Raw genomic sequence first — 25,858 nt, forward strand, 5'->3', positions numbered from 1 at the left:
AGTAGGATTCCAGAAGGCAAAGTTCAGGTCTTTCACTGCCTGCAGACTGAAGCAGCAACTGAAGGCCAACCCAGCAAACCAACATAGCAAAGGTGCACTACTCCTACTACAGCTCCTCCAGCTCTCCTTGGGAGAGTCCTCAGTCCAGAAGTGTTCTAAAAATGTAGGGTTACAGTTCCAGTACTTATACTCCTTTTGGCCTTTGAAGTAGGCATACTTTAAAGAAAAGTCTTTGTAGTTCACTGTGTTACCCTGTCTTGGCTCCAGACTCACTACAGGGGGGTAGAGACAGCATTGTGAGAGGACAGGGACAGCCCTATTCAGGTGTCAGTGACAACTGCTCCCACCACTCTAGCTCAGGTAAACCCATCAGCCTGGTGATGGTCCATCAGGAAATGCTGGGCACACCTCAGCTTTCTTTCTGTGACTGTCTAGAGTGAATGCATAAACAGCCCCTGTCAGTCTAAAACCAGACGTTGATTTCACAGGCCGGCAGAGACACTGTATGGTAAAGCAAGAAAATGCCCACTTTCTAAAAGTGTTACAGCAAACAAATGATGGAGGGAATGCTGACAATGCAACATTCTCCCAAGTCAAAAGATCTGGGTTAAATCCATCGTTCTTTTGCCCACTACGCCACCGCAGTTTGGACCCAGCCATATGCAAATCAGTCTTGACCCTGTGCCCCATGCGAACAGTCCAGACCGAACTGCCAGGCCAGGTCCTCCCTGGACCGGAAACAAGCATCCAGGGACCGGTTTCAGGGTATATCACCCTTCTTCAGCCAGGCTAGTTTGAATCCAGCGGCACAGTGAGCAAGGGACCCACGTCTGGGCATACCCATCCCACTTAGGGCGAAAAGTGTTACAGCAAACAAATGATGGACGGAATGCTGACAAAGCAGAGATTTTCATAATCTGGTCCAAAGGCCACAGTGTGATATATAGCAGGGTCGCTCTTGTTCCTCATTGTTACATAAAATCCAAAACGATATTCCTTAAACATTTCTAAAGAAAGTGACCGTGCCATCTTCAAATTCCCTGTTCTTACAATGAAACAATTCTTTGTAGAACTTGTGTAGCAAGATGGATTCGTAGTCATTAAAAGGGTGCACTGTTCATTTCCTGGGCTCACCACAGGGCGTAATCCTGGCTACAGAAACAATGTCTTCACGGATTGCGGATTGGCAATTTCATACTTGTCAAATTCAGTGAATAGCCTTAGTTTTTAGGGAATCAATATCTTACTTTGAATTGACATCATATCTTGGTATGTTGGTTAGAAATAAAATGCCCCCTTTTTATCTGCGGGAAACGCTTATCAGACATTCTATTCATTCTAATAATTCTGCAATTTACCATAGGATATGCTTTAGTTGCAGGCAAAGGGCCTCAAATATCTCTGCTTTCGGCCAGGTTGTTGAGGTTTCTTGAATTGGGGCCAGTAGAATATGTCTCATTCCCATAATAAAACAGTTATCTGATCGTGTTTTATGGGGATTTGCACTCCTGACGATATTCTGTGGCCCTTAGGGCTGTAACCGTGTGCCCCTACTCCACGGCAGGCGGTCAGAGGGTTTAGGCCCATTGGAATATTCTTACCCTCAGCACTATTACAATTTGCAGTAGCTTTTGAAGTGCCATTGTTATTAGTTGTGGTATTCGGAACCTGGCCTAGTATCTCCTTTCTAGTTATCAGGCTTCCCCTGAGGCCTTATTTAAACGCCTTAAATTCTTTAATCTTCATGCTCTACCTTATTCTCCAGGGAAGAGGTTTGACCATCATTAGTAAAAGTATTAGGTTTGTGATGCAGAATCAGATTTTGCAAATGTTTCCCCCTGCTTATCACTATTGTCTGATACCACTTGGCTTCCATTTTGTCAGATCGCCAGTGGCTCACAGTAGGTACTAATACTTGGGGCTTCTGCCCCACCTGGATTAGACTGACCCACTTCCCAAATCGGACCCTATGCAAATCTTGGGGTCAATTTCAGATGCAGTTTTCGATTTGGCTACCTGGAATGTTTTAGCGAAGTACCTATGAAGAGGCTGTGTTACGTGTTCTTTCTCTAAATTTTTACTATCCTTGTTAAGTAGTAGCAGACGCGCTCAGCGGGCGCACTGCTGGCATGCCGAAGGTGCTCCAAAGGCAAGCCCATCTGTGCCTGTCCCGTGACCCGACTGCGCCCAGCGCCAGGACCCCTGGCCCTTCAGCCCCATAGCGCTACAGTCCCTCGGCTCTCCAGGAACTCAACACCGGCAAGAACAACAACTGCAAGCTCGCCTCAGCTCTCAGCACACACGGAGCTTTCACCTGCCGTCCCTGCCGCCAATCCTTCACCTTCGCCGAGACCCAGGACACTCCACCTCCCTCCAGCAACAACTCCACCGCACCCCAAACCCTGCGATGTATCCTCCTCAACGTCCACTCCTTTCACAGACACGCCACAGAAATCTGGGACCTCCTCGACAGCACCGACCCTGGACTTCACCTTCCTCAACGAAACCTGGACAAACACCTCCTCCAGACCAGACATTGCGATCGCCATCCTCAAAGGATACAAGTTCACCCGTAAGGATCGCCCCAACCACCCCGAGGGAGGCATCGCCATTGCCCACAAGGCCAACCTTCGTCTGAGCACCTACACCGATGAGCCCACTGACCTGATGGAACACCTCCGCCTCAAGATACAGACCAACCCGTCCTCCACCCTCCGAGGCACCCTCATATACAGACCCCGGGACCCTGTGCTCCGTTCTCCGACTCCATCACCGACATCATGCATGCCATCACCTCCACCAACTTTTTTTTTTTTTTTAAATATCATTTTTATTAGCATTTAGAAAGAATTCCAATCAACAGTCTACAATCATTACTTTTCCGTGCACTGAACATTGTTGTTCTGAACATCTCTCTAAATGACTCGTTCCTCTTCCATGAATGGTTGTTAGAGTTGCAATTAATAGCATGTTTGACGCCATGTGGGTAGGTACAGATATGGACCCGGAGGTACATCTTGCAGATGGCAATAGCAAATTAAGGCAACTTCTACGATAAACCCATATACAAATGGAGAGGACAAAATAAAAACAGGGAGATCAGAACATGTTGAAACTTTCACATTGTAAATGAAACCAAGTGGGTGTCATGAAGGAGGTAGCCAGCCCCTCCAGGGGACAAGTCATACAGTTTAGTCTCCCTTTCGTCGCTGTAAAACAAATGCTATATGTTCTGATGCATCTCAGACTCACATTGTATATCATTGCAATATAACTGATAATGGATGCCCAAAATGATCGCACAATAAATAGTGGGACAAAATAGTCCCCAAGTCGTGAACTATCTTATTTATAATAAAGAACACTAAACTTAAGAACCATCTACCAGGGGACATATTCAGCAGGTAGTGTTTGAACTAAGGTCTAGTACCAATACATGTGTTGAACCATGGCAGGCCAGAGCAGATATAGGGCAGCACCCCCCCCCTCTCTATGTCATTGCTGCTCGGGCAGCCCCCTTGTATCCTAGTGGGTCGGGTCAGCTCATTGCCCCTAAAAAAAAAAGTGAAGCTCAACTCTCGTGGCCGGGTAAATAAGCATCTAATTTCGGGTGTCCGGGTCACTCAATTCCAACTCGGTGGGTGAGGGCAGCGCATTCCTGGCTTCCCAAGCCCTAACTATATCCGCCTAATGCTCCGCTAGAGGTTTCCGCCGTTTAGTTACCTTGTCTTCCTTAATCAAGGCTTGTTCCTCAGCTCTGCCCCAGAAAGTGACGTCCTCCTCTCATTTAGTCACCAACGGGGCTTGCGGCTTTTTCCACCCAAGGGCTATTCGCCACTTAGCCAAAAGCAAGGCCAAATCCACGAATCGGTGCCGTAGTCATTTGGCCTTAGGTCTTGGAAAAAGGCCCAGCTGGCAAGCCGCTGGTATGCACCCCAATCCCAGGGACACAACTTTGTTGATCATGTCTACCACTTTCGTCCAGTACTCTTGGACCTTCAAGCAGGTCCAGGTCATGTGGGTCAAGTCAGCGTCAACCAGAGCACAGCGTGGACAAGCCTGAACCCCCCCCCCCCGAAAACTATCATTAAGCGGTGGGGCGTGAAGTACCTTCTATGGAGCCAATTGAATTATAGGTATTTAAAAGCCATATTCCGGGACACTTTCTTGGGGCAAGATGGAATGGAAGCCGTTGCCAGATGAATGAAGAACAGCTGCTTACAACTAAACATGAACAAAACCGAAGTGCTCATCATGGGCTCACACCCCTACGCTTGGAACAACACCTGGTGGCTTCCGGCTCTCAGCCCTCCCTGCCCCCACGGACCACGCATGCAACCTTGGAATCATCCTGGACTCCGAACTCAAAATGTACCGCCAGGTCAACGCCATCACCTCCTCCTGCTACCACACCCTCCGACTATTACAAAAGACCTTCAACTGGATCCTCCCAAACACAGGAAAACTGTCACACATGTCCTCATCATTAGCAGACTGAACTATGGCAACGCACTGTACGCTGGGATCAACAAGAACCTCACCCGTAAAGTCCAGAACATCCAGAACGCTGCCGCCAGACTAGTCCTCAACCTACCACGCCACTGCCACATCAGCCAACAACCTACAGACCCTACACTCGCTCCCTGTTGAGAAAAGAATAACCTTCAAGCTTCTCACGGACACACACAAGGCCCTCTACAACACCAGACCCACCAAACTAAACCACCGCCTCATGTTCCACGCTCCCCAACGTTCTCTATGCTCCACCCAGCTCTCCCTCGTGACGGTACCTCGGATCAAGAAAACCAGAGTAGGAGGATGCTCCTTCTTCCTCCTCACGGCCAAGGCTCAGAAATCCATTCCTCTCCACCTCCAACAGACCATATCGCTCCCAAGGTTCCTAAAGGACCTTAAAACCTGGCTATTCAATGGAACTCAGTGACCCTCCAGATTGCTAACGACCCCCCCTCCTTCCCAATCTCCCCAATCCACCAGCGCCTTGAGACCCGTTCCCGGGTGAGTAGTTTGCGCTTCACAAGCCCTTGATTGATTGAAGTAAACCCTCTTCCTCCTCTATAAGCTCATCGATTTCAGTTAAAGTACAATTTTCTGCGGCAAGTTTTGGGAATTTCTTTGGTATGCCCGGTCCTGTGGATCTTTTTCTATTGCTGCTGTATTCCACATTTTAGTACACCATCTTAGTATCCTTGGGGGGGGGGGCGGGGTGGAGGGGGCTGTTGTTTTTTTTCCATTCGACTTCTTGTTGGCTGTTATTTGGTAGTTCAGTAGAGTCCTTGTTGTTTTAATGTATGCCATTCAAAAAACGAATCTGAGATGACCTCCAATGTTTGTTTGTTTCCCTGAGGCCCAGTAAGCTTACATCTGGTGTGTCCTGTATAAAGTAACAGATAATATTCTTTATCTCACTAAGGATCTCCTTCCAGAAATGTTTCTGCTTATTGCACAGCCACCACATGTATAAACTGAGGCCATATGCATCCACACACCTTCAGCACATTCCTTGTATATTTGATTATATTCCTTGTAATCATTGTAGGTAAGTTGCCAATTATACACGATCGTATATCACTCTGTGTGTTTCATTTTTGTAGCTGCCCACTATATCTTTCCGCAGCTTATCCCATTCCTTATCTGCTATAAATCTCTTCCAAGTGTTCTCGCCCAGGTGTTCTGAAAGCTCTACTTATTCCTCTTCATGCCAGCCTTCAAGAGGTTAAAACAGCTTAAATCAGGCCCTCAGATTCTGACAATATCAGTAGGTACTTTTCAAAACCTGTAAAATCCGTGATTGTTCCTGCTTTTACTAAAGTTCGGAAGGCTCAGTGCTGTAACTACACATAAGTTATTCTAGCTTTTTCTGTGGCTATGATGTCTGCTTTACATTGTGCAAACGACTTGATGGTTCATTTCACAAATAGTTCTCTCAGAATGAGACATTCCCCATCCTTTCAGTGTTTAAATGCTTGGCTCCCTATAGTATGTGTAAACTCCGGGTCTGATGAATGGGGATGAATGGGGATGGGTAGGTAGTAAACCCATCTTCCTGTCCCTACAGCCCATGTTGTCATGAACATACTGACTTTGTCACTGATATATGCATTCTTGGGTACAGCCGGTATAGGCAGCCAAAGAACATCCTATAGCATCCTCCCCTATCCATGATTAAACATTTGTTATCTCCTTTCTGCATGGCCAAGCCAGGCCTGACGGAGCCTCAAATCTTCTGCCTAGAAGTATCTTAGTGCCACCCACCTCCCCTTATCTTAGGTGCCATTAGAATGTTTCTCCATGGTCCAGCATGTTTGTCCTTCAAGGTAAAGGCTGCTCTCTTTCTCTACAGTGAAACCATATCAACCATTGGAATAGTGGTAGGCATTGCTTTAAATACAAAGAGAAGCCATGGGGAACAGTCATCTTTCCTAACCATAAAAGTGGAAGTGAGTTCCATCTGGCCAGATTCATTTCTATTTCACTCTTCAAAGTCCCAATGTTGGCCCGCACAATCTTTGACAGGGAGGGTTTACATCCTAAGTATTCTATGTGATGGATAGCCCACTTGAAGGGGAGCTCATTCTGTATTTTGGTGTCTTCTTCTAATTTAAGATCCAGTTTAATATTCTGATTTGTCCTAATTGATCTCATAAACCCACTACCAGTTGAGAGTATTCTAAATCTCGACTAACTGCTGACATGAAGCCTTGTAGTTTAGTCAACATCTAGAGGACATCAGCCGCAAAGAGCCAGAAAAGTTGAGCCCATGTACATATGGATCTTTCCATCATCATGGCTGTCAAGGGTTCTATAGCGAGAGCTAACTGACGCAGTGACAATAGGCACCCCTGCCTGGTCCCTGTCTGCAATTTCACTATATCTGATTTGTCTACAATAACTGTAATTCTCGCCAATGTTTTTCTGTAATTTACAAATATCCTTCTTCATAGCTTGTCTCTCAACCACATTTGATTACAGGTTTTACCCAATGTATGCAGTCAAATATCTTTTATGTATCCAAGGTGACCAATCTCACCAGAATATTTTTCTTGTTGACTCTTTCTAGTATATGGGTCATCCTTCTAATATTGTCATGCATCTGGCTGGATATGAAAAATCCTGATGGATCTGCTTCGATAAGGTCTGGCAGATATTCATCCCCCCAGTTTGCACGAATTGCAAGAACATCCAAATTTAGATGAGCAATCAGACTATAAAATCTAACATTTCTGCTGTTTTTCACAGGTTTAGGAATTAGTATAATGTCCACTTCCCTCTCAGTGGGAGTGACATAACTATCCCACCCAAAAGAGTTCAAAAGTGGAGTTATTAGTGGGGCCAAGGTTCCTGTGAAAACCTTGTAAAATATTGCTGTACAGCCGCCCAGCCCCAATACCTTGCATTCCTTCAATGACTTTATATCTGTCAACACCCCGTTGTTAGATCCAGCTCAGGCAGTGCATGCACTGTCTCTTTGAGACATGCTGTATTCACTCTGTTGGCCAATTGCTTTTTATTGGTCACTTCAATTGTCCTTCAAAAAGGCTTGCTTGCTAGTGGTTAATCCTTCCTCTTTGTCCCTCCTTTTTCTCTTTTGCATACTGCCAGAGAGCACCACCCAATTACTCGTCTCTTTACACTTTTGCGTTCAGGGGTTCGTTTGGGGGAACTCTTTTTAAATGATTTCTTTCCTGCTTGTGTCTTTGGTGTCGGTGCCCATTCCTGACTGCAGTTCACTTATTCTCCCCAATCCCCGTGCCGCCCCTCCACCACCTCCCACCCATTGTTGGTTGTTATTATTGGTTTATTGCTTGTGGAATCGGTGCGCCCCTTTCTACTTGCGATAGTATGAGACCCAAAGTGTTACACATATGCCATTGAAATGGCACACAGCCAGCCACCGAAAACACTGAACTGTTACCCTGTGTGGTAAAGGAATATAGCATGTTACTATGCATGCTATTACATCGTGTTCAATTACAATGCGGTTGTTACAACGACTGCATTATTAGAACGCAATACCTTTACATCGCAAGTCATTAGATCGACTTGCTGTGGGGGGCGTCCTGGACTTAGGTATAGTATAATTTACTATTCCAACTCCAGTGTGCACAACAGTAGGGAAGGTGTTGAAATCGTAAATTAAACTATTCCTTAGGTTAGAGCGTCCCCTACAGCAAGTCGATCTAATGACTTGCGATGTAAAGGTATCACGTTCTAACAACGCGGTTGTTATAACGAACATGTTGTAAAAGGAACGCGATGTAATGACAGCGTTGTAAAAGCTGTTTCCCGTGTAAAGTCTCTAATTTTCATTAGAGCAAAGATCCCAAACAATGCTACCTACTTCATGTAGATACACTACATCAAGCACCACACCACAGCAGCAACTGTACCTCCATCGAAGCGAGAGAAGATACAGCAGTACAAGATAAGGTGAGATGGAAGTAGAAAGAGGCGAGAGCAGATACGACAGCCGTTGACCTTCTCGAAATTGGCGGCCATACAAAGATAGCTGACTTGTATCAACACATTAACAAATCATGTACTGATTGGGAAACAGATAAAGGAATTATAATAATAAAAGCGTATATAAATGTTTGCAGGGCAATTTAATTGGTTTAGTAACATGAAAAAAAAAATTGTAAGGTTGGTTCTAACAGAGTTATAGGGAATTCTAAATAAAATACACATTCCTAAGACTGAATTCTGTGATCGTAGTGCCATTGTAGGAGGTGGCGGCTTCATGCTCAATGCAGTGGGAGATTTATAATATACAAACAGGAAAATGTTCATCTGCAGAAGCAGATCGCAAACATAGTATTAGGTTTCAAAAAAATACTTGAAATTATATAGGAAGCTCACTTGTTATTTTACATACATTATATGTGTATGCAGTCTAAAACAATAAGGCAAACCATTACTTAATCTACTCGGTACATTTGCTGAAACCTTTTGGACTAACAGGACAATTCACACCAGACTAAGATGACCCCTAAAAAGACACAGTAAGAATGTCCTTTACTGCTCTTACTGACAGTGTTGTCTCTTTTGATCCGCCTATGACACAAAACATGGCGGTGCCCATGCAGTGCCATTTTAGCGTGGGTAATGGAGCGTGTCATAAAGAGGGATGACACATCTGCACAGTTACACATCAACCAGTGGGTGACATTTAGGAAAGTACTGGAACTGGTCCACGCCGGTAACGGCACCCCCGTCCTCTGAAAGGAAAAGGAATATGACATGCCCGGCCTGGAACCCATCAGCTAGGCTGAAAGGATGCACTCCGTGTCTAGAGTGGCAAGTTCAATCCCATGTTATGGGACAATGGCTGGCACGACCCCCACCATCACCTTGGGCCTTGGCTGGAAAACATGCAACTGCATAAGACTGAGCAATGCTATGTCTTCCACCAAAACACTAAAGTGTTAGAGGGTGAGGGGACAGGCAGCAAAGACTTTCATGGATGGATGGGCTGTAGAGAGTGTAGAAAAATATCTCAAGATGCCAGTTATAAGGTGGAACAAGTAAAAAAAATTGACACAAACACTAACTATACTGCATGGCAGACCTCTATTGTGAGTTACAATTTCAGTCGGCCCATACGTTTTACCAAACATCGTTATGCATGCTCGACTTTTGGAACTGATTTAGGATGCTAAAGGCAAAACAACACGGTCCAGAATGCAAAGTTATTTGCTAAAAAGCTACGGCTAGTTAATGCAAAGTCCCTAACCTTGGCTGAAAATATGGGTCGCTTTATTGGTGTCATCACAGGAAATTAGATCATGATTATATGACCCCAACAACATCACAGACAGTTATAATTTAAAATAAACCAGATTGCAGGAATGGACAGACCAGATGAAATAAGTGAAATCAATTAAAACCCCCATTATAAAATGTATACAGTGAAATGCCATCGTGGTAACAGCAAATTAGACATCTGGGGGCAGATTTATGTTTCCTGGCGCATCCCTGCAAATCAGCAGGGATGCGCAAGGAAAGATGCGTCACGCAAGTTTACCCTTGCGCCACCACAGATGCGCCGCATTTACAATGCAGCGCATCGTGGCGCAAGGATAAACAGATGCGTGACGCATCTGATGGCGTAAGGGCGGCGCATTTCTGGAGTTGCGTCGCAAGCACGATGCAACTCCAGCAATGTTTAGGGGCTGCCCATACCTAACATGCTGCGTCATGCCTTACGCCTGCTTCAAGCAGGCGCAAGGTTTTGACGCAGCAGCGTCGGAAAAGTGACTGAGTGAAATCTTGTAGATTTCACTGCGTCACTTTTCCGAGGCTTTTTCCGATGGAACGCCCACCCTGCATACATTAAACCTGATGCAGGTTTAATGTAGCGCAGGGCTTTACAACGTGACGCATCTCCCAAGATGCGTCACGTTGTAAATAAGGCGCAACATGGCGCATGGTTTACGCCGCTGCTGCGTCACAAAAGTGATGCAACGGCGGCGTAAAAGTGGCGCAAGTCTAACATAAATCTGCCCCCTTGTCTTTAGTTTTGCTATAGACCAAATCCTTAGCTCATCAGTCCATTGAGCTCTCAATGATGTGTTGTAAGTAAGTAAGTAAGTAAAAGCTTATAGAGCGCACGAATGCCGAGGTGTCTTGGCGCTATAGTAGGAAACGCGTTAGAGAAGGATGCATGCCTTATTTCCGCCAGGAGAATAGCCAGATCTTCAGCCTTTTTCTGACTAGAGGTCTGGAAGGTTGTAGTCTGATGTCATCTGGTAATTCATTCCATAGCTTAGATGCTCGCTATGTCAGGCTTCTATCTCCCCATCTAGCATTTTGTATTCTGGGTATCTGGACTAGACCTTTGTTAGCAGATCTGAGACTACGCCGTGGAATGTACTTACGGAATAATTTCTGTAGATCCGCTGCTCCACCACCAAATAGGTTTTATGTATCAGACACAGTTCTTTAAATTCAATTCGCTGTTGCACTGCTAGCCAATGAAGTGTTCTAATGCTGTTCGACCTGTGGTGGTACTTTGGAATGTTAAGCAGCATTCCAGCAACAGCATTTTGCAGAGATTGTACTTTACACAATTGGCGCTTGTTTATGCCTCGGAAAAAGGCTTTACAATAGTCAATCCGTGAATGGATCAAAGCAACTAAAACCGATTTTTTGAGGTCCAGGGGAATAAAAGGGAAATTTTTGCGTAGGATTTTTAGTTGGAAGAAGCATGACAATATTAACTGATTAATTTGGTCACAAAGCAAGATTCCTAAATTCCTGACCTTTACTGCGGGTACTGGGCATTGACCTGCCTCTGCCGGCGGGCCACCACTCTTGGTTCAAAAGCGGTGACCCAGTCCCAAACTCTATTACCTCAGTTTTGCTCGTGTTTAATTTAAGATAGTTCTGTTGTCTGCATTCCATATTATGTTTCAGACAGTCATGAAATCTCCCTGCCACGGTTTTGGCACTTGAAGAGATGGAATTGACAAGTTGAGTGTCATCGGCGTATTATACCAATAAGAAACCATGCCCCCTAGTCAGCTCAGCCATGGCTGTAACATAAATATTGAATATCGTTTGGGACAGTGCTGACCCCTGCGGGACTCTACAGGGAAGTGAAAATCTCTCTGATTTATAATTGGCCCAGCACACCCTCTGCTCCCTTGCCAAGAGGATCGAGGAGAGAAGGTTTAAAGCCTCCTCCTTGATTCCTATTGCCATCAGCCTTTGAATTAATACCTGATGGTTCACGTTATCGAATGAGGCTGATAGGTCAAGTAGGATAAGCATGGCTGTTCCTCCGCCATCGAGTTGGCTACGTATTTCCTCAGTGGCCATGATTAGGGCTGATTCAGTGGAGTGCTGTTGTCTAAAGCCATGTTGGGAATGGTCTAGGATGTTATTAAGCTCAAGATATCCCGTTAGGTCTTGGTCCATAGATTCTTCTAAGATTTTAGCTGCTAATGGTAGACAGAATATGGGGCGATAATTTTTGACCACATAGGGGTCTGGGGATGGTTTCTTTAAAAACGGCCTAATACATGCTTTCTTCCAGGAGGTGGGGAAGATTCGTGGTCTGATGATGTTAATCAGAAATGGAGCAAGTTGTTTACTGATCTTATCTGAAACCAAATGTATAATAGCCGGAGGGCAAGGGTCTCTCGGAGACCCGGATTTTGCTACCAGTAGCAGATCATGTACTTTGTCCGCTGATAAAGGGGTGAAGCTACTCAATTGACTAGCCGTGGTCAGCATGTTTAGGTAAGCTGGCCCACGTGACCTGGTATTAATGGAGTTGGGGAGCTTCCCTGCAAGTTTGCCATAAATCAATTGTACTTTAGTCTGGAATAAGCTTGACATCATGTCAGAAAGAATTTGGTCCTGTACAAAATAATTTTCTTGATTTAGTTTGGATAGAACCATGACGGTCTTGAAAAGCTCTCTTGAGGAGTTGTTGGACCCCTCAATTTTGTTAGTAAAGTACTTCCTTTTTGAGTTGTTATAGCTTCCTTGTACTCCCCTAGGGCGAGTTTGTAAGGATGTTTACTCTGTTCACTATATGCTACCCTCCAGACCCTCTCTAGGTGTCTGCACCTAACGTTTATGGCTTTAAGGTCTGGATTGTACCAGGGGGCAAAAGCACTCTTTCTCCATTGTGTATTTAGTCTTTCAGGGGCCAACTGATCCATGGCTGATCTGATCCAGCCATCCATGTTATCAGCTGCCTCATTATGATCTGGCGCTAGCAGGGGTAGACTTTTTTCCAGCAACTCGGTTAGATCCTCTCTCCTGATTTTATGCTATAGCCTTGATTTAGCAGGGGGCAGGTTCTTCGGCTGGGACCTGCCACTCTCCTGGTGACAGAGTTTGAAAAAAATAGCTTTGTGATCCGACCACGTTAAGGGTAGTATTTTCTCAACTGTAATTTTAGGGTTGTTGGTAAAGATACCATCAAGAGTATGGTGGGCCTTGTGTGTAGATTCCAGGACTTGTTGTGTAAGACCGAACACTTCTAAATTATCTACTAATATGGATGTGTCTGTGTTCTTGGCCGCATCCAGATGAAAGTTAAAATCACCCAATATTGTGAATGTTAGGGAGTCCAAGCATGATTCCATGAATGTCTGTAGTACTTGGATAAACAACGTATTTGGCCAAGGCTGCTGGTATAGGAATAGACCAGGGAAGGATGAGGTATTAGAAAATGTAATACTAAAGGCCATAGCTTCTGCTTCTGGCAACTACTGGATTGTCTCGAAAGTGGACTTAAAGATGGATCGATAGATGATTGCCCTACCACCCCTCTTTTAACATGACCTTTCTACACTGGCCAGTGAGTATCCAGCTGGTATTGCTATAGCCCAGTAAGGCTCAGAAGTGTCAGTAGCCCAGGTTTCCATGAGGAAAACCTTATATGGGTTTGATGTCAGTAGCAAGTATTCAAATTCATATTTGTGCTTGATGACCGATATAGTATTTAACAGTATGGAATTTAAAAAGCTCGCCTCGGATTCATGATTAATATTTTAGGTTTTTACGATCTTATGTGGAAAATGCAGAGACGATGTAGCTCTGCTTATTTTGTTCACTGGCTCTAGTGAGTTCTTATCCCTACTCAGCGAACAGGGGGCTGAAATGGAAGAATGAGCGATTGTGCCTTGCAATGAGAAGTGACAGTAAGTACACTGATAGTCAGGATTACCGTTCTCCCCGGCAAACATTGCCGAGTTGCAGCGCTTACCCTTGTTGAAAGCCCTTAGCTGTGTTGAAGAATATATTATGCAGAAAAAACAAGCAGGGGTCCTGGCGCATGGCGCCTTCCGTGCATGATGGGCACAGACAGTCTTGCCTTTGGCGCGCCAGCGGTGTGTCCGCTGCGCGGTCGTGTCAGCATGCTGGTTTTATCCCCTCGTGCTTAACAACTAGCATGCCGACCTTGCAATGGGCGGGCCTGCTCTCACTTACGGGCGGATTGGCAGGTCGCAGGGAAGAAAACACCGAGCAGTCAGAGCACTGAAATGTGAAGGTAAAGTGGCCAAGTGCAGGATAAAATGTTTTTTAAAATAAAAAAAATATTCTTTCCGCAGTTACACAGTGGCAGCGAAAATCAGTCACACACCTAAGATAACCAACGTTTCCAAGCTGCTCGGTCGCGTCAGCATGCTGGTTTTATCCCCTCGTACTACAACTAGCACACTGACCTTGCAATGGGCGGGCCTGCTTTTACTGATGGGCACCACAGGTCGCGGGGAAGAAAACACCAAGCAGTCAGAGTACTGAAAAGTGAAGGTAAAGTGCCAAGTGCAGGATAAAAATGTTTTTTAAATGAAAGAAATATGCTTTCCGCAGTTACACAGTGGCAGCGCAAATCAGTCACACACCTTAGCTAACCAACGTTAACAAGCTGCGTGATCATGTCAGCATGCTGGCTTTATCCCCCTCGTGCTTAACAACTAGCATGCCGACCTTGCAATTGACGGGCTCTCTCTCACATACGGGCATGGCAGGTCATGGGGAAGAAAACACCAAGCAGTCAGAAGACGACTGAAAAGTGAAGTTAAAGTGCGCAAGTGCAGGATAAAATGTTTTTTAAAATAAAAAAAATATTCTTTCCGCAGTTACACAGTGGCAGGGCAAATCAGTCACACACCTAAGTTAACCAACGTGCGCAATATAAATCCTTAACTCTACTTGTACTGTTTTTCATAGGACGAATTAAACCATAAAAAAAAGCACACATTTACAATTAAACATGTAATAGTGCTTTTCAAAAGCATCCATTCGCTTGGGTTTGAGGAAACTGTGAGAGTAATCTCCAAACTTTATTTATTCACCTCTGCAAAATTTGAGTCAATATTTGGATGGGTTTTCACTTGAGTTGTACAGCTCTTGTAGATATGTCTCAAAAGTGGTTTGAGGCTGTTTGTCCTACACCTCTTCTACTGGGCTTTCTGTTTCAGTCGGACTAGTTGCTAGAATACGGTTTCCCTCAACCTCCTCTCAGTCTCTTTTGTCTCTCTCATTATGCTTCCCAAAGCAGTGGCAGCTCCTCCGCTAAGGCGTAGGAGCGTCGCCCCACTGCCTCCGAGCAGGAAAAGAAAGGAAAAAAGAAAATGATAATAACTAATGTTATTATCGTTTTATTTTGTCCTCCTGCTGTGGCAGCTTGCATGACTGGGTGGGGCAGGCTGAAGAGCAGGGGAGGAGCGGTGCAACCCTCCTAAGTGCACAATGACTGTTTGGCCGACCCTCTCGGGCCGCCCAAACCAGTCATGCGCATTTTTCCCCTTCTCCATGCAGACTGCATTACAGCCTGCATGGAGAACATGCCCACCCCTACAGCCCCTGGCTAAGCGCCATGTCACTGCGCCAACACCAATCACAATGCTGCATTGCAGGTACTTGTGCCTTAAAGCAATCTTTCTCTTTATAATTGCATTAAGGGTGCAGTCCCTTATAAGGCTAAAAGAGGTGCCTTTATAACTCCCCTGGGACACCTAGTAACAGTCTATAGTACTGCACCCTTTCATTGCTTCGTGCCTTTTCTTTGGTAACACAATCCACTCAAATACACTCCACATCACGCCACATAATTCCAAACAGCATAATTTCACTTAACGTCACATACATCCACGCCACACAATTCAACTCTACACATTTCCATTCCACACCACATAATTCGACAACAAACCCTCATTTTTCAAGACAACAACATAATTGCACAACACACCAAATACATCCAATCCACACCAAGGAATTCCACATCATGACACAAAATTTAACAGCACACCACATAATTAAAATCCACAACATACCACTCCACAACACAAAATGCCATTCCACATAATTACACTGTATGACACACAACCCCACTCCATATAATTCCAGTATACTTAATACCACGTAATTACTATCCACATATTTCCACTGCACACCATGCCACATAATTTCATTACACAAATCCACTCCACACAATTCCACAGCTAACAATCCTAATCCAACCCACATAATTCTACTCCTCACTGCATACATCGACTTCACTCCAATCCAAAACACATGAGTAAAATACTCATTTACAACGCCAATACCTCTAACTCTAATAAATGTGAGACCAATTTGCACTGCAAATGCTTGTTTGGGTTTGACAAGGCTTTCGCTTGTCTATTTTAGTTGCCAAAAGAATCCGCAGGATGTTATACTCTGACAATCTTGGTTGGTCGAATGTGTTGTTTCATCAGACTTATGGTCTCACTCTGGCGTCAAACCTGCTCATTGAGCCTTCCGGGGGCCTCCGAGGCTAATGTAAAAGCACTGAGGAGGTGAGACTTTGCAGCCAAAGCAGCTGTAATCTCATCAAGGGTTGTCTCGATGAATGTAATAGATGCATGTTTCTAGACCTGCGCTGTCCTTTTCCATCTAAGTGCATTGTGGGTGTTGTGGTCTGGTCTTGATAAGAAATATTTGTAAAGATTTTTCAGTCCAGGTGAAGAGCGAATACAAAATTAGACTTAAGAGCTGTCAGGCGCTCATTAGAAAGGCCAGGTCAACCTATTATAAGAAAGGATCGAGACTGCTGAGAACTCAGCTAAAGAGTTGTTCTGGGTCTATAAAGAGATATCCTCCCTAGTGAAAATTGCAGCACCTATTGCAGGTTCAGAGGAATCATGCAATCAAGTGGCTGATTTTTTTGCGGAGAAGGTGGAGAAGATCTACTCCTCCTTTCCTGACTCGCGATGGCTACGGGGTTGCGGTGGAACCTGTCGACATATTGTAGACAGAACGCCTCGATAAATTTATCGTGCCCCTCCCCCCCCCGGAGTTTCTCAATAAAATAGCCATCAGCATTAAGTCAGGCTCACCCAGGGATCCTGACTCCCCTAAGGTGCTTAGAGGGAGTATTGCGACGCTCGAGCCCTGCATTAGACATCTTTTGGAGCTCTCTTTCACCTCAGGAATAGTCCCAAAAAGATGGAAAGAGGCAGTTGTCCTACCATTACAAAAGAAACCCCATGATCATTGCCAGGATTTTATTTAATCTCAAAAACAGCAACCATGTCTCTTAGCACATCAATGACTCCATTGCTTCGAGTTACCAAAATAATTCAATTAATTTGGCATGTCTGCACCACTAAATATATCGGCAAACAGTCCTAAATTCTTCTTACCAACATTCCTGAAATACATGTATTTTCTGAGATTTGCCAACGAGAATAAGTTTGTGGGGAAAAACAGAAACTCAAGTACTATGGTGGTATATCCTTTTGTGTCCTGGATGCTAAATTATGGAAGTCTTTACCTTAGCACATGAGTGCAGTGCCTAATCTATTTCATTTTAGGAAACAAAGAAACCTAATAACTGGATGTTTTTCCTTTACCACTAGGATGGAAAATGTAGGGATCATCTCTGTGCACCTCGAGACCTTATACTATGAGTGACATTGCACTACACAAGAAACTTAAATAATAATAATACACCTGTCCCTATCTTTGCTTTAGCACATCTGCCAATACCTAGATCATTCTCCACAATCACAATTCCTACGCGTGACCGAGCATCATTCAGCTTGCATGTTAGTACCACCCCCTCCTAGAATATTAGTAAGTGTACCACTTCCTATGGGCTAGTACCTATAATTCTGCCTTTATACTAGTACTGAAAATATTACCCTGGAACTTAAGACCCATAAGCGTATTCTAGGACCCACATATTTTACACAAGTATCTTTACCTCTATTAATACCTAAGCTCCGCTATTCCTTATTTCTTAAAATACCTTCAGACATATTCAGACATATTCTGCATTTATGTAGACACTAGTACTTATACCCCTACCTATATCTTTGAATCCCAGCACAATTATTCTTAATCTGTGTTCCGGTGACTGCTTTGGGGTCTACAAAGCCTACTCTGAGGGTCCATGGTTGGTTTAGAAAATTACATAATATTAATAGATTAATAAAGTGTTTATAAACAGAGAATCAAAATGTAAAACTGAAAAAATGTAAATATGAAGATAAAAATTTAATTTGTAGCCTCAGATTGATTTATGGGGGCAGAGCAACTACATCAAGCAGAATATAGTATGGACGATGAGTGGCCTCAATTGAATTTAGAAAAGCTTAATCGTTCCCATTAAATTTACCATTTTATTTTAATATTTGTCTGTGCATTAAATAAAATATTACATCACTTGTGGTTTGGTCCACAAAAGTAAAAAGGTTAAGAACCACTGCCCTAGTACATATTGCCCTGAATATACCTATAAACCTCCCACTTTGAACTCAAGTTGTCCTCATTTTGGAAACTTACCAGATTCAAGTCCTTTTCATTGCTTTTTTCTGATTTCTTCCAACAGATTTACCTACATCCCTCAACACAGATGTTCCTTGCAACCCCCATAAACTAAAGTTTTCAAGTGTATTTCTTAATGCAATAACTTGATCCTCTCAGGATGTTTCTCACTGTATCTCCTGGTGCTGCTGTTTGTGTGCCAATGTTTTGCTCTGTCTCAATTGCTGTCTTATTGCCCTTTCTAAGATCCTCAGCTAATACACGCACTGTATCTCCACTGGTTTTTAACTCTAGAATCACTGTTGATCCAGATCCTATCATGTTACTTTTCTGCTAGATGTCCTCCATCTGCTCTTCATGCAGATTAATTATTTTTGTGCTATGCCGTATCCCATATTACTGCTGTCATGACACACCTCCTGCATCTTCTTTTATATTGGATACCCTTTCTCAAGCCATCCACATGCTCTCATTCCTCTCATCCTACACCTACCACTCTTGCTACGGACCTGTTTCTACTTCACTTTCACCAAATTCCCTCCTGTTGCACTTCCTTACATTCCATTGTACTGCTCTTCCTCAAAATCCTCTTTCTTCTTTTTCCTTTCATTTTCTTTTTTTTCTCCACGCCTATCCTGTCACTCTCCATGAAGGTTTGCTCACTGTGCTCTTGCTCCCCATTGCTTCCTTGACATTTGCATCAATGACATCACACTACTTTCTCTCCAGAACACTTCTACTGTTTCTACTCCTATTTCTCTTTCTGTTGATCCCTGTTGTGTCCTGCGAGACACGTTCTAGTGTTTCACCAGGCACTGACTTAGTAGCCACTTCCCTAAGGGAGTGGGCACACACACACCCCACACCCATCCATCACCGGCGTCACGAGTGACGTGACCCGGCTAATAAAAGGTCCCGGGGGCACGTGCTTGTGGCTAGTTTCCAGTACCATATCTATGTGTCTATGTCGTCATTTACACCGTATGTGGGCCTAGGGCCCAGAACATAACACTGGCGACGAGTGGGTTGATCCCCACGTGTGTGTTGTCGGCCGTTCTGTGGTTTGTCTTGGGGAGTGTAATGGCCTGAGTCGGTGGCACCCCCGGACTTACTGCCGGCACGAATTACTGGCGCCCAACAGCAATGCCCTGTAGCGCCTGCCTGCCTGCCCTGGAGACCCAGCTGTAGTGACCAGGAGGCGGAATGAAAAAAGTCTATGCCGTGTTTGTGGCGCGTGACCCAGCAGCCAGGGCCCACAGGAGATCGACCCAAAGTGCGGGGGTGAGTCACGGCGCTGACACTGGAGTGCCCTCCATACCTGAAGGTGAGAGGAGGAGAGCATTCACACTGCAGCGGCGCCCGCCCCTCCCGCACGCAAAGAACCCCTGCTGCAGCCTGAAGAGGCGGGTCGTCTCCCACAGTCCAGGGCTGCTGTTACCGTTTCGCCTGGTGAGCCCAGCCTGTAATGGGAGGTGCACCGGTAGTCAATTTGCAGCACCCCACAAGAGGTAGAGACGAGACTGTGCTGGCATCAACCCTGAGGTAAGCACTGCACTGACGTTCCTCGTCCTGCTATGGCCGTTGCTTCCCAAGAGAAGATGGTAGAGCTGCAGTGGAAAAGGAGCGTGCCCCTGATGCCCCCTGCTGCCACTGCAACCTGTACATGGAGACCTGTCTGCCTCCGAGTCTGAGTGCCCCAATGAGAGACGTACCGAGAGCGTGCCGCCCCCAACAAACACGGTAGCACTTACCCCTCCTGCAAACGTGAGGGGCGACATACCTGCAGCATTGGGACACTAATGCAGCACGCAAAGGCCCGGCGCTAAGCACACAGGATAAACTGACAAGTAAGCCACCCCTGATCAAGGCCGGGGACCCGGCAGATGAGCCTCCACCTGTCTACCCTTACTGCAATCGCTCCACGAGGTGCCAGGACAATATGCATACAAGAGCTGCTACGCTCAAACAAAAAGGAAAAGCGCAGGCCGCCCGGTGCAAGCAATTTTGAAGTCAGACCAGAAAGGCGTATCTCTACCTGCCGGCCGCTGATCTTTAACCTCTTCTCATACTGCAAGCCCTGCAGCCCTCGGCGCTCTGACCGAGGCCCCAAGGAAATCTTGAGAAGAAGAGGGGAGAAGGTGACTCGATAGAAAAAGCAACACTGCCATCTAGTGGCCAAAGGCAATACTGCACCAATCAGGAAACTCAGAGACTCGAGGCACATTGAATGCACAGTCAAACCAGTCACCCTGCAGACAGACCACGAGCTGTTAAGGCCGGTAACGAGTGTGGTGGTTCTATTCCTGCATCTGAGTCAGAGGCAAAGAGCCAATGCACAGCTGCAGCAAGAGGAGCACTATGCTCAGCTGCACCACGGATGCACTTCCTCCAGCACAATAAAGGAAGACTTGCATGAGAACCAGCACCTTCTATGTGCCGAAAGACAATGCCAAGAGGGCACATGGACGGTGCAAGGCTGCAGAATAGGGGGCAGAGAAATGTAGTGATGGCACATTCACGGCAAATGGGTGGAGGTCACAAAGCAAAATTAAGGGACTACCCGCAACGGGTGCCTGAAGCTGCAAATACACCCACTGCTCAAATTCTGCCACAGACTGGATACCTAAGCAGAGAAGCCCAAGAGGAAAGGAGATGGTACAGCAAGCACCACTGCCAATGCCTTCAGCCAGAGAGAACTACCTACCCTGAGAAGCTGAAAATGTAGTGGTCTGAGAGAAGAAGCCATGCAACAGTGACAAGCTCTGATGAGGAAAGGGAGCATTGCACACCAACTTGCAGTGAATGGTCCCATCGCAGTAAAAAGAACCTGGCTAACATTCTCAGAAAAGAGATAGACAAGTATGCAGACCTTTTGTAGCAAGTGACCACCTCAGCAAGAAAAGCAGGTTTACAGAGCCACTGCTGCCAGGGCATAGGCAAAGCAAAGAGGAGGCGGAAGGGAGTTTACCCACCATCAAAGAAGCACTGCTGGAACCAGCACGGAGATCCCATACAGCTCCACAGCAGCAACGGAGCCCGGAGGGGGCCCAAATCAGAACAGTGTCCTCCCTCACACTGCCTCATGCAGGAGTCGTCAGTGACCCAAGGCTGTCGAGAGGAGAGTCGTACACCACAAGTGGACACTTGCCACCACTAGCTCACTACTGCCCGCGGAAGCCATTCCCTGGAGAGGGAACACCCGGAGAGGAGCTTCGCTCCCTACTGCCGGTGGAAGCCATTCCCTGGAGAGGGAACACCCAGAGTAGGAGCGTCAAGAAGCTGCCTGAAGAAGGAGCACCCAAGATGAGTGGCTGCTCGCCATGCAGCCGAGAAGAGCAACTGAAGGTTCGCCTGAGTGGTCCGGAGACCATTGAAGTTAAAAGGCCCTGTTGGCCTTGTTAGAACATAATGCATGTCATTGCACCCGGAGAAGAAGCAGAAGAAGAGCTGGACAAATGCAGGGGTGTCAAAGACAACAAGAGGAGAAGCAAGAGGACTTCTAGCACCACAAGCCAACAACAGCTCCAAAGACACCAGACAGGCACCAAGACGGACTGACGGCCCTGGCGACAGCACCAAGGGAGAACCACACGTAAGTCGCAGCAAGCGCAAACCGCGTTGCTCCCATCGCTTCACAGTGAGACCGTCCAGCCCCGACGGTCGGCAGTTGGAGTCGAACGGCATCCCTGGCCGCAAATACCAGTGGTGCAAGAGAAGACTCAGAAGAGGGTCACGTGGCTACGACGTCCATCCAGAAACATCCTCTCATCGTTAATCATCGCCACCTGTCGTCCAGGCCCAGTGGCAGCTACGTCATCAGTGCCAGGTGCGTGACACCGCACTCATCAAGATATGTGGAAGTGTGACCGGAGGGTCTACATCAAGAATCGTACAACCAGCTGAGGTCAGAAGATGAAGTTGTGAGTGGGGGGGCCGGACGATGAAGAAAACCCAAGCTACACCAGGAGGGAGTCCTGACACAGCGACAGCAAGGGAAGAGGGGGATAACCCGGGAAGGAACTGACAACCGCACAGTGGGAGTCCGAGAGTAAGCCGCACTGCCTGCGCGAACCGAATCTCGAGTCGTACGTTCCTCAACGTGTTCATCACTCCTCCATCATCAAAGTCCCAACAGCCCAAGAAGTACAAGTACATGGATGCAAGTGTGTCCCCAGAGAACATGGAGATACCTGGCCACTCCCTGCCTCAGGTGATCGACTCCAGACTAGACACCTGCATCCATCAAGGCAAGTCATCACCTGCCGTTGTCCCGATTCACCACATGGCTGGCAACGCTACCATGCCAGTCCTCATCAAGTGCGTCTACCAACACCATCTTGGATACACATGGATCGGAGTCCAACACTATTGCCCAACTAGCCAACAAGAAGACCCAGAGCCTACCTGCTAACCTGGTCTGCACCTGAACTGCGGCAGCGAGAGCATGTCCTGGACAAGACCCACACACCCTTGAGGTTTGTGTGAGAGACTGGCTACTGGCTCATCGGCGGTTTGCAGCTGCCCTCAGCCGGCAAACATTCAGCCCCATAGCAGCCTACCAGCAGTCCCGTGGCAAGCCCGACAAAGGGCCTCCCCAGGCGGGAGAGCTGGAAGAGACATTGCCCCACCGACCGGTCACCGGACACAGCAAGACAGCCTAATAGAGACTTCAGGCAATTCAGAAATAATCCAGTGAACTTTCACCATGGACTCCAACCATGATCTTGACCCACCCAGTTAATGAACTGTTGTTAATCACCACATACCATCCTCAAGGTCAGTGAAAAGAAGCCACCTGGAACAAAAGGGCATGCTTCCACCGGCATGTTACTAGAGTGCAGTGGACATCTCCCAGCAAGCGCTCGTGTCCTGAATCACACAGGTTAAATGATGAAGGCCCACCGGGATCGTCCTGCTACAGTCGGAGCCGCCAGTCCTGGTCTGCTGTCTTCTGGATGCCTGACCCGAGAAGCCGATGGACCCTGTGGTGTATATTTCATTGTTATTTCTCCCTACAGGTTGGACTAGAGAGCTTTTTGTTTTATTCAAATTATGGAGGAATGTTGTGTCCTGCGAGACACGTTCTAGTGTTTCGCCAGGCACTGACTTAGTAGCCACTCCCCTATGTCTGTGTCATCCTTTACACCGTATGTGGGCCTACGGCCCAGAACATAACAATCCCATCCTGTTGCTTATCCTCCAAATCACATACAGATCCCCCTGTGTTCCTTCTAGGATAACCTGCTGCAGCTTTCCCCCACTTTTCATTGCAAGGCCATAATCCAGCTTGCACTCTTCTAGCTTCCTTCCTACTGCTCATTCCTCAGATTCTCTTACTATTGATGGCAAATCCCATTCCCTCCTGCCAATGCTTAATTTGTCAAAATATAGGTGCTGTGGCCCAATATTTTTCTTACGATCCTCCCACCGTTATATGTCAGAATAGCTGAATACCAAGGCTGCCTAATTTTGAACAACTTCATTACTCTCTCTTCCACTCCCCTACACGTCCTCTTTCTTCATCTTAATCTTGCAGGTTCCTTTTTTTTCTGCCACTGTATTGCCATCTTTTGCTTCCTTTCTCTTGCTCCGTTTTCCATTTCTCTCTCTCGCTTTTGGTCAATGTCTGATTATGAAAAATAGGTCCCAGTCTCCAGAAATGAGTGCTGGTGTACGCCACCCGCAACCACTGACACACATTAAGCTCTGTCCCTTACTATCTTTATCCACTTTGCATTTACGTGCCCTGCACATTCTCCCCAGACCGCTCCATAAAGTGCTACCCTACTATTTTGTCTGGTTCTCTTTTCCAGATGCTGCCCATCCTTCTTCAGTCTGTGACACAGCGCTTCCTCACCTGATAGAGTCCTAGCAAGCCATCACCGCAGAGCCCACACTCCGCCCTTTCTCTCTGGCTTACCTGTCGTTTCAGAAACCCCTCCAGCTCCTTGATCAGGTTTGCGGACAGCAGCCGCCTGTGCCGGCCAGCGACCCTCTTCTGCAGCCCCTGTGGCAGCGGCATCCTGTGCCGGGAAGCTTTGAGTTTCTCTTAGATTGTGACAAGCGTAAGACAATCCCAGGGTGAGACGAGTCTGTCAAATACCACTCAGGCTTTGGCAGTGAAGGCTGCTACACAAACCTCTGGCTTCTTGTTAGTTCAGTTGTTGTTTACAATGGCACATTAGACGCTCATAAAAGCTAATAAACAGAAAGATTTGTTTCATAGCTCCCGAGACAGCTGTTCATTGATCACAGTCTCTTAGAAGATTGGGATTTCTTTTGGGTCCCGGATACTGACCTCCCCCTTTAGCGGAAGAGCCTGGTCCCGAGGCCCGGGGACCTGTCACAACCCGTCCACACAGCAGTGCATCCCGGGCCAGGAGTGCACGTAGACCACTTACTACTCGGCTCACAAAATCCTTTGCTGACAAACTCTGAGGTTAGGGTGCGTGAGATGCAGACACACCCTCTTAAACGGTGCTTGCAATTTCTATGAACTGCCGCTTGTGTACAATTATTTGCTTGGAAGACAAGTTCTTGGGCTTGAGTGCCGCTTATCGCTGGCACGTTCCGACTGGCTCATAAACATGAGGTATTATGGCAGCTTTCCATGCTAAGTAAACACGGCAGAGCAGGGCCCTTCTCCTGCCGACGGGTGCTGGATTTAGTGCTTGATCTTTTAATCACTCATATAACAAATAGAAAGTCAAAAACACGCCTTGGCTTCCTTTTTGTAGCTAGGCAGCAAGGACGTGTTTGGAGTTTCTTGCACTCCTGAGGAATCCTGTGAGAGGTCAATAAGAGACTCATTGTACGCTGGTCAGACATGTGGAAGCAGGTGCACGGATCATTTCCAGTTTGGCAGTAATGGGAGATCTAATTTCTGGTGAAAGTTCTACATCCATCGCAGAATCCGCAGTGGATAGAATTTCACTGGTTGGGTTTCCTCCAATCAGAGGATTTCCTACTTATACCATCAAAATGTAAAGCGCTCTGTGGAATTAAAGTTGGCTCCACAAATGAATAGGTAAGTAGATTCTTTATTGAGGCCCCACTGCCGGGTGAAATCTCGCTTTTCCAAGTCGCGGAGTAACGACCGGGAAAGCCGGGACCTATCTGTATACAAGCGAGGGCGCTAACCAAGAAAAGGAAAAGACTCGAGAGAAGAGGTGCAAGAGAGGAACAGGGAAATCTTATGAAAGTAAACATAGGATGGTGAAATGAAGAATACAACACGCTGCCCTAGGTCCACATACTTAGTAAATGATGACACAGACACACCTTATTTACTGTACTGAACTGGCCACGAGCACATGCACCCGGGTCCTCTTATTAGTGATGTAGCGCTTAGAAGGTTGAAAATTGTAGGGGTGCGTTATATTCACTGTTAGTCGGCACCCGCATATAATCAAATGTGTACTCAGGTATTTTTGTGTGCAATGTATTAAGAATTGTATAACCTATGTCGATTTCAATAGAAGTGTTAGCCATGTACAAGCATATTGTGTATATATTGAAGCAATGCATAGAGCTTAGTCCTTTTGAACAATGTGATGTTAAACGTGTA

The 25,858-nt window shown here is 46.1% G+C and overlaps 1 protein-coding gene across 1 annotated transcript in view; it reads right to left on the reverse strand.

Moving 5' to 3' along the window:
* The window catches only part of LOC146810311 (cilia- and flagella-associated protein 337-like), a 1,036,625-nt gene extending 1,011,966 nt beyond the window's left edge, over nucleotides 1–24,659 (reverse strand). Inside the window, exon 1 of the mRNA XM_085614420.1 lies at nucleotides 24,212–24,659. Coding sequence (XP_085470546.1) covers nucleotides 24,212–24,313 — 102 coding nt within the window. The 5' untranslated portion in view covers nucleotides 24,314–24,659. The remainder of the gene's footprint in view (nucleotides 1–24,211) is intronic.
* Nucleotides 24,660–25,858: the final 1,199 nt, after the last annotated feature.

The sequence above is a fragment of the Triturus cristatus genome, chromosome 7 (assembly GCF_964204655.1).
Source record: "Triturus cristatus chromosome 7, aTriCri1.1, whole genome shotgun sequence".
NCBI classification, from domain to species: Eukaryota; Metazoa; Chordata; class Amphibia; order Caudata; family Salamandridae; genus Triturus; species Triturus cristatus.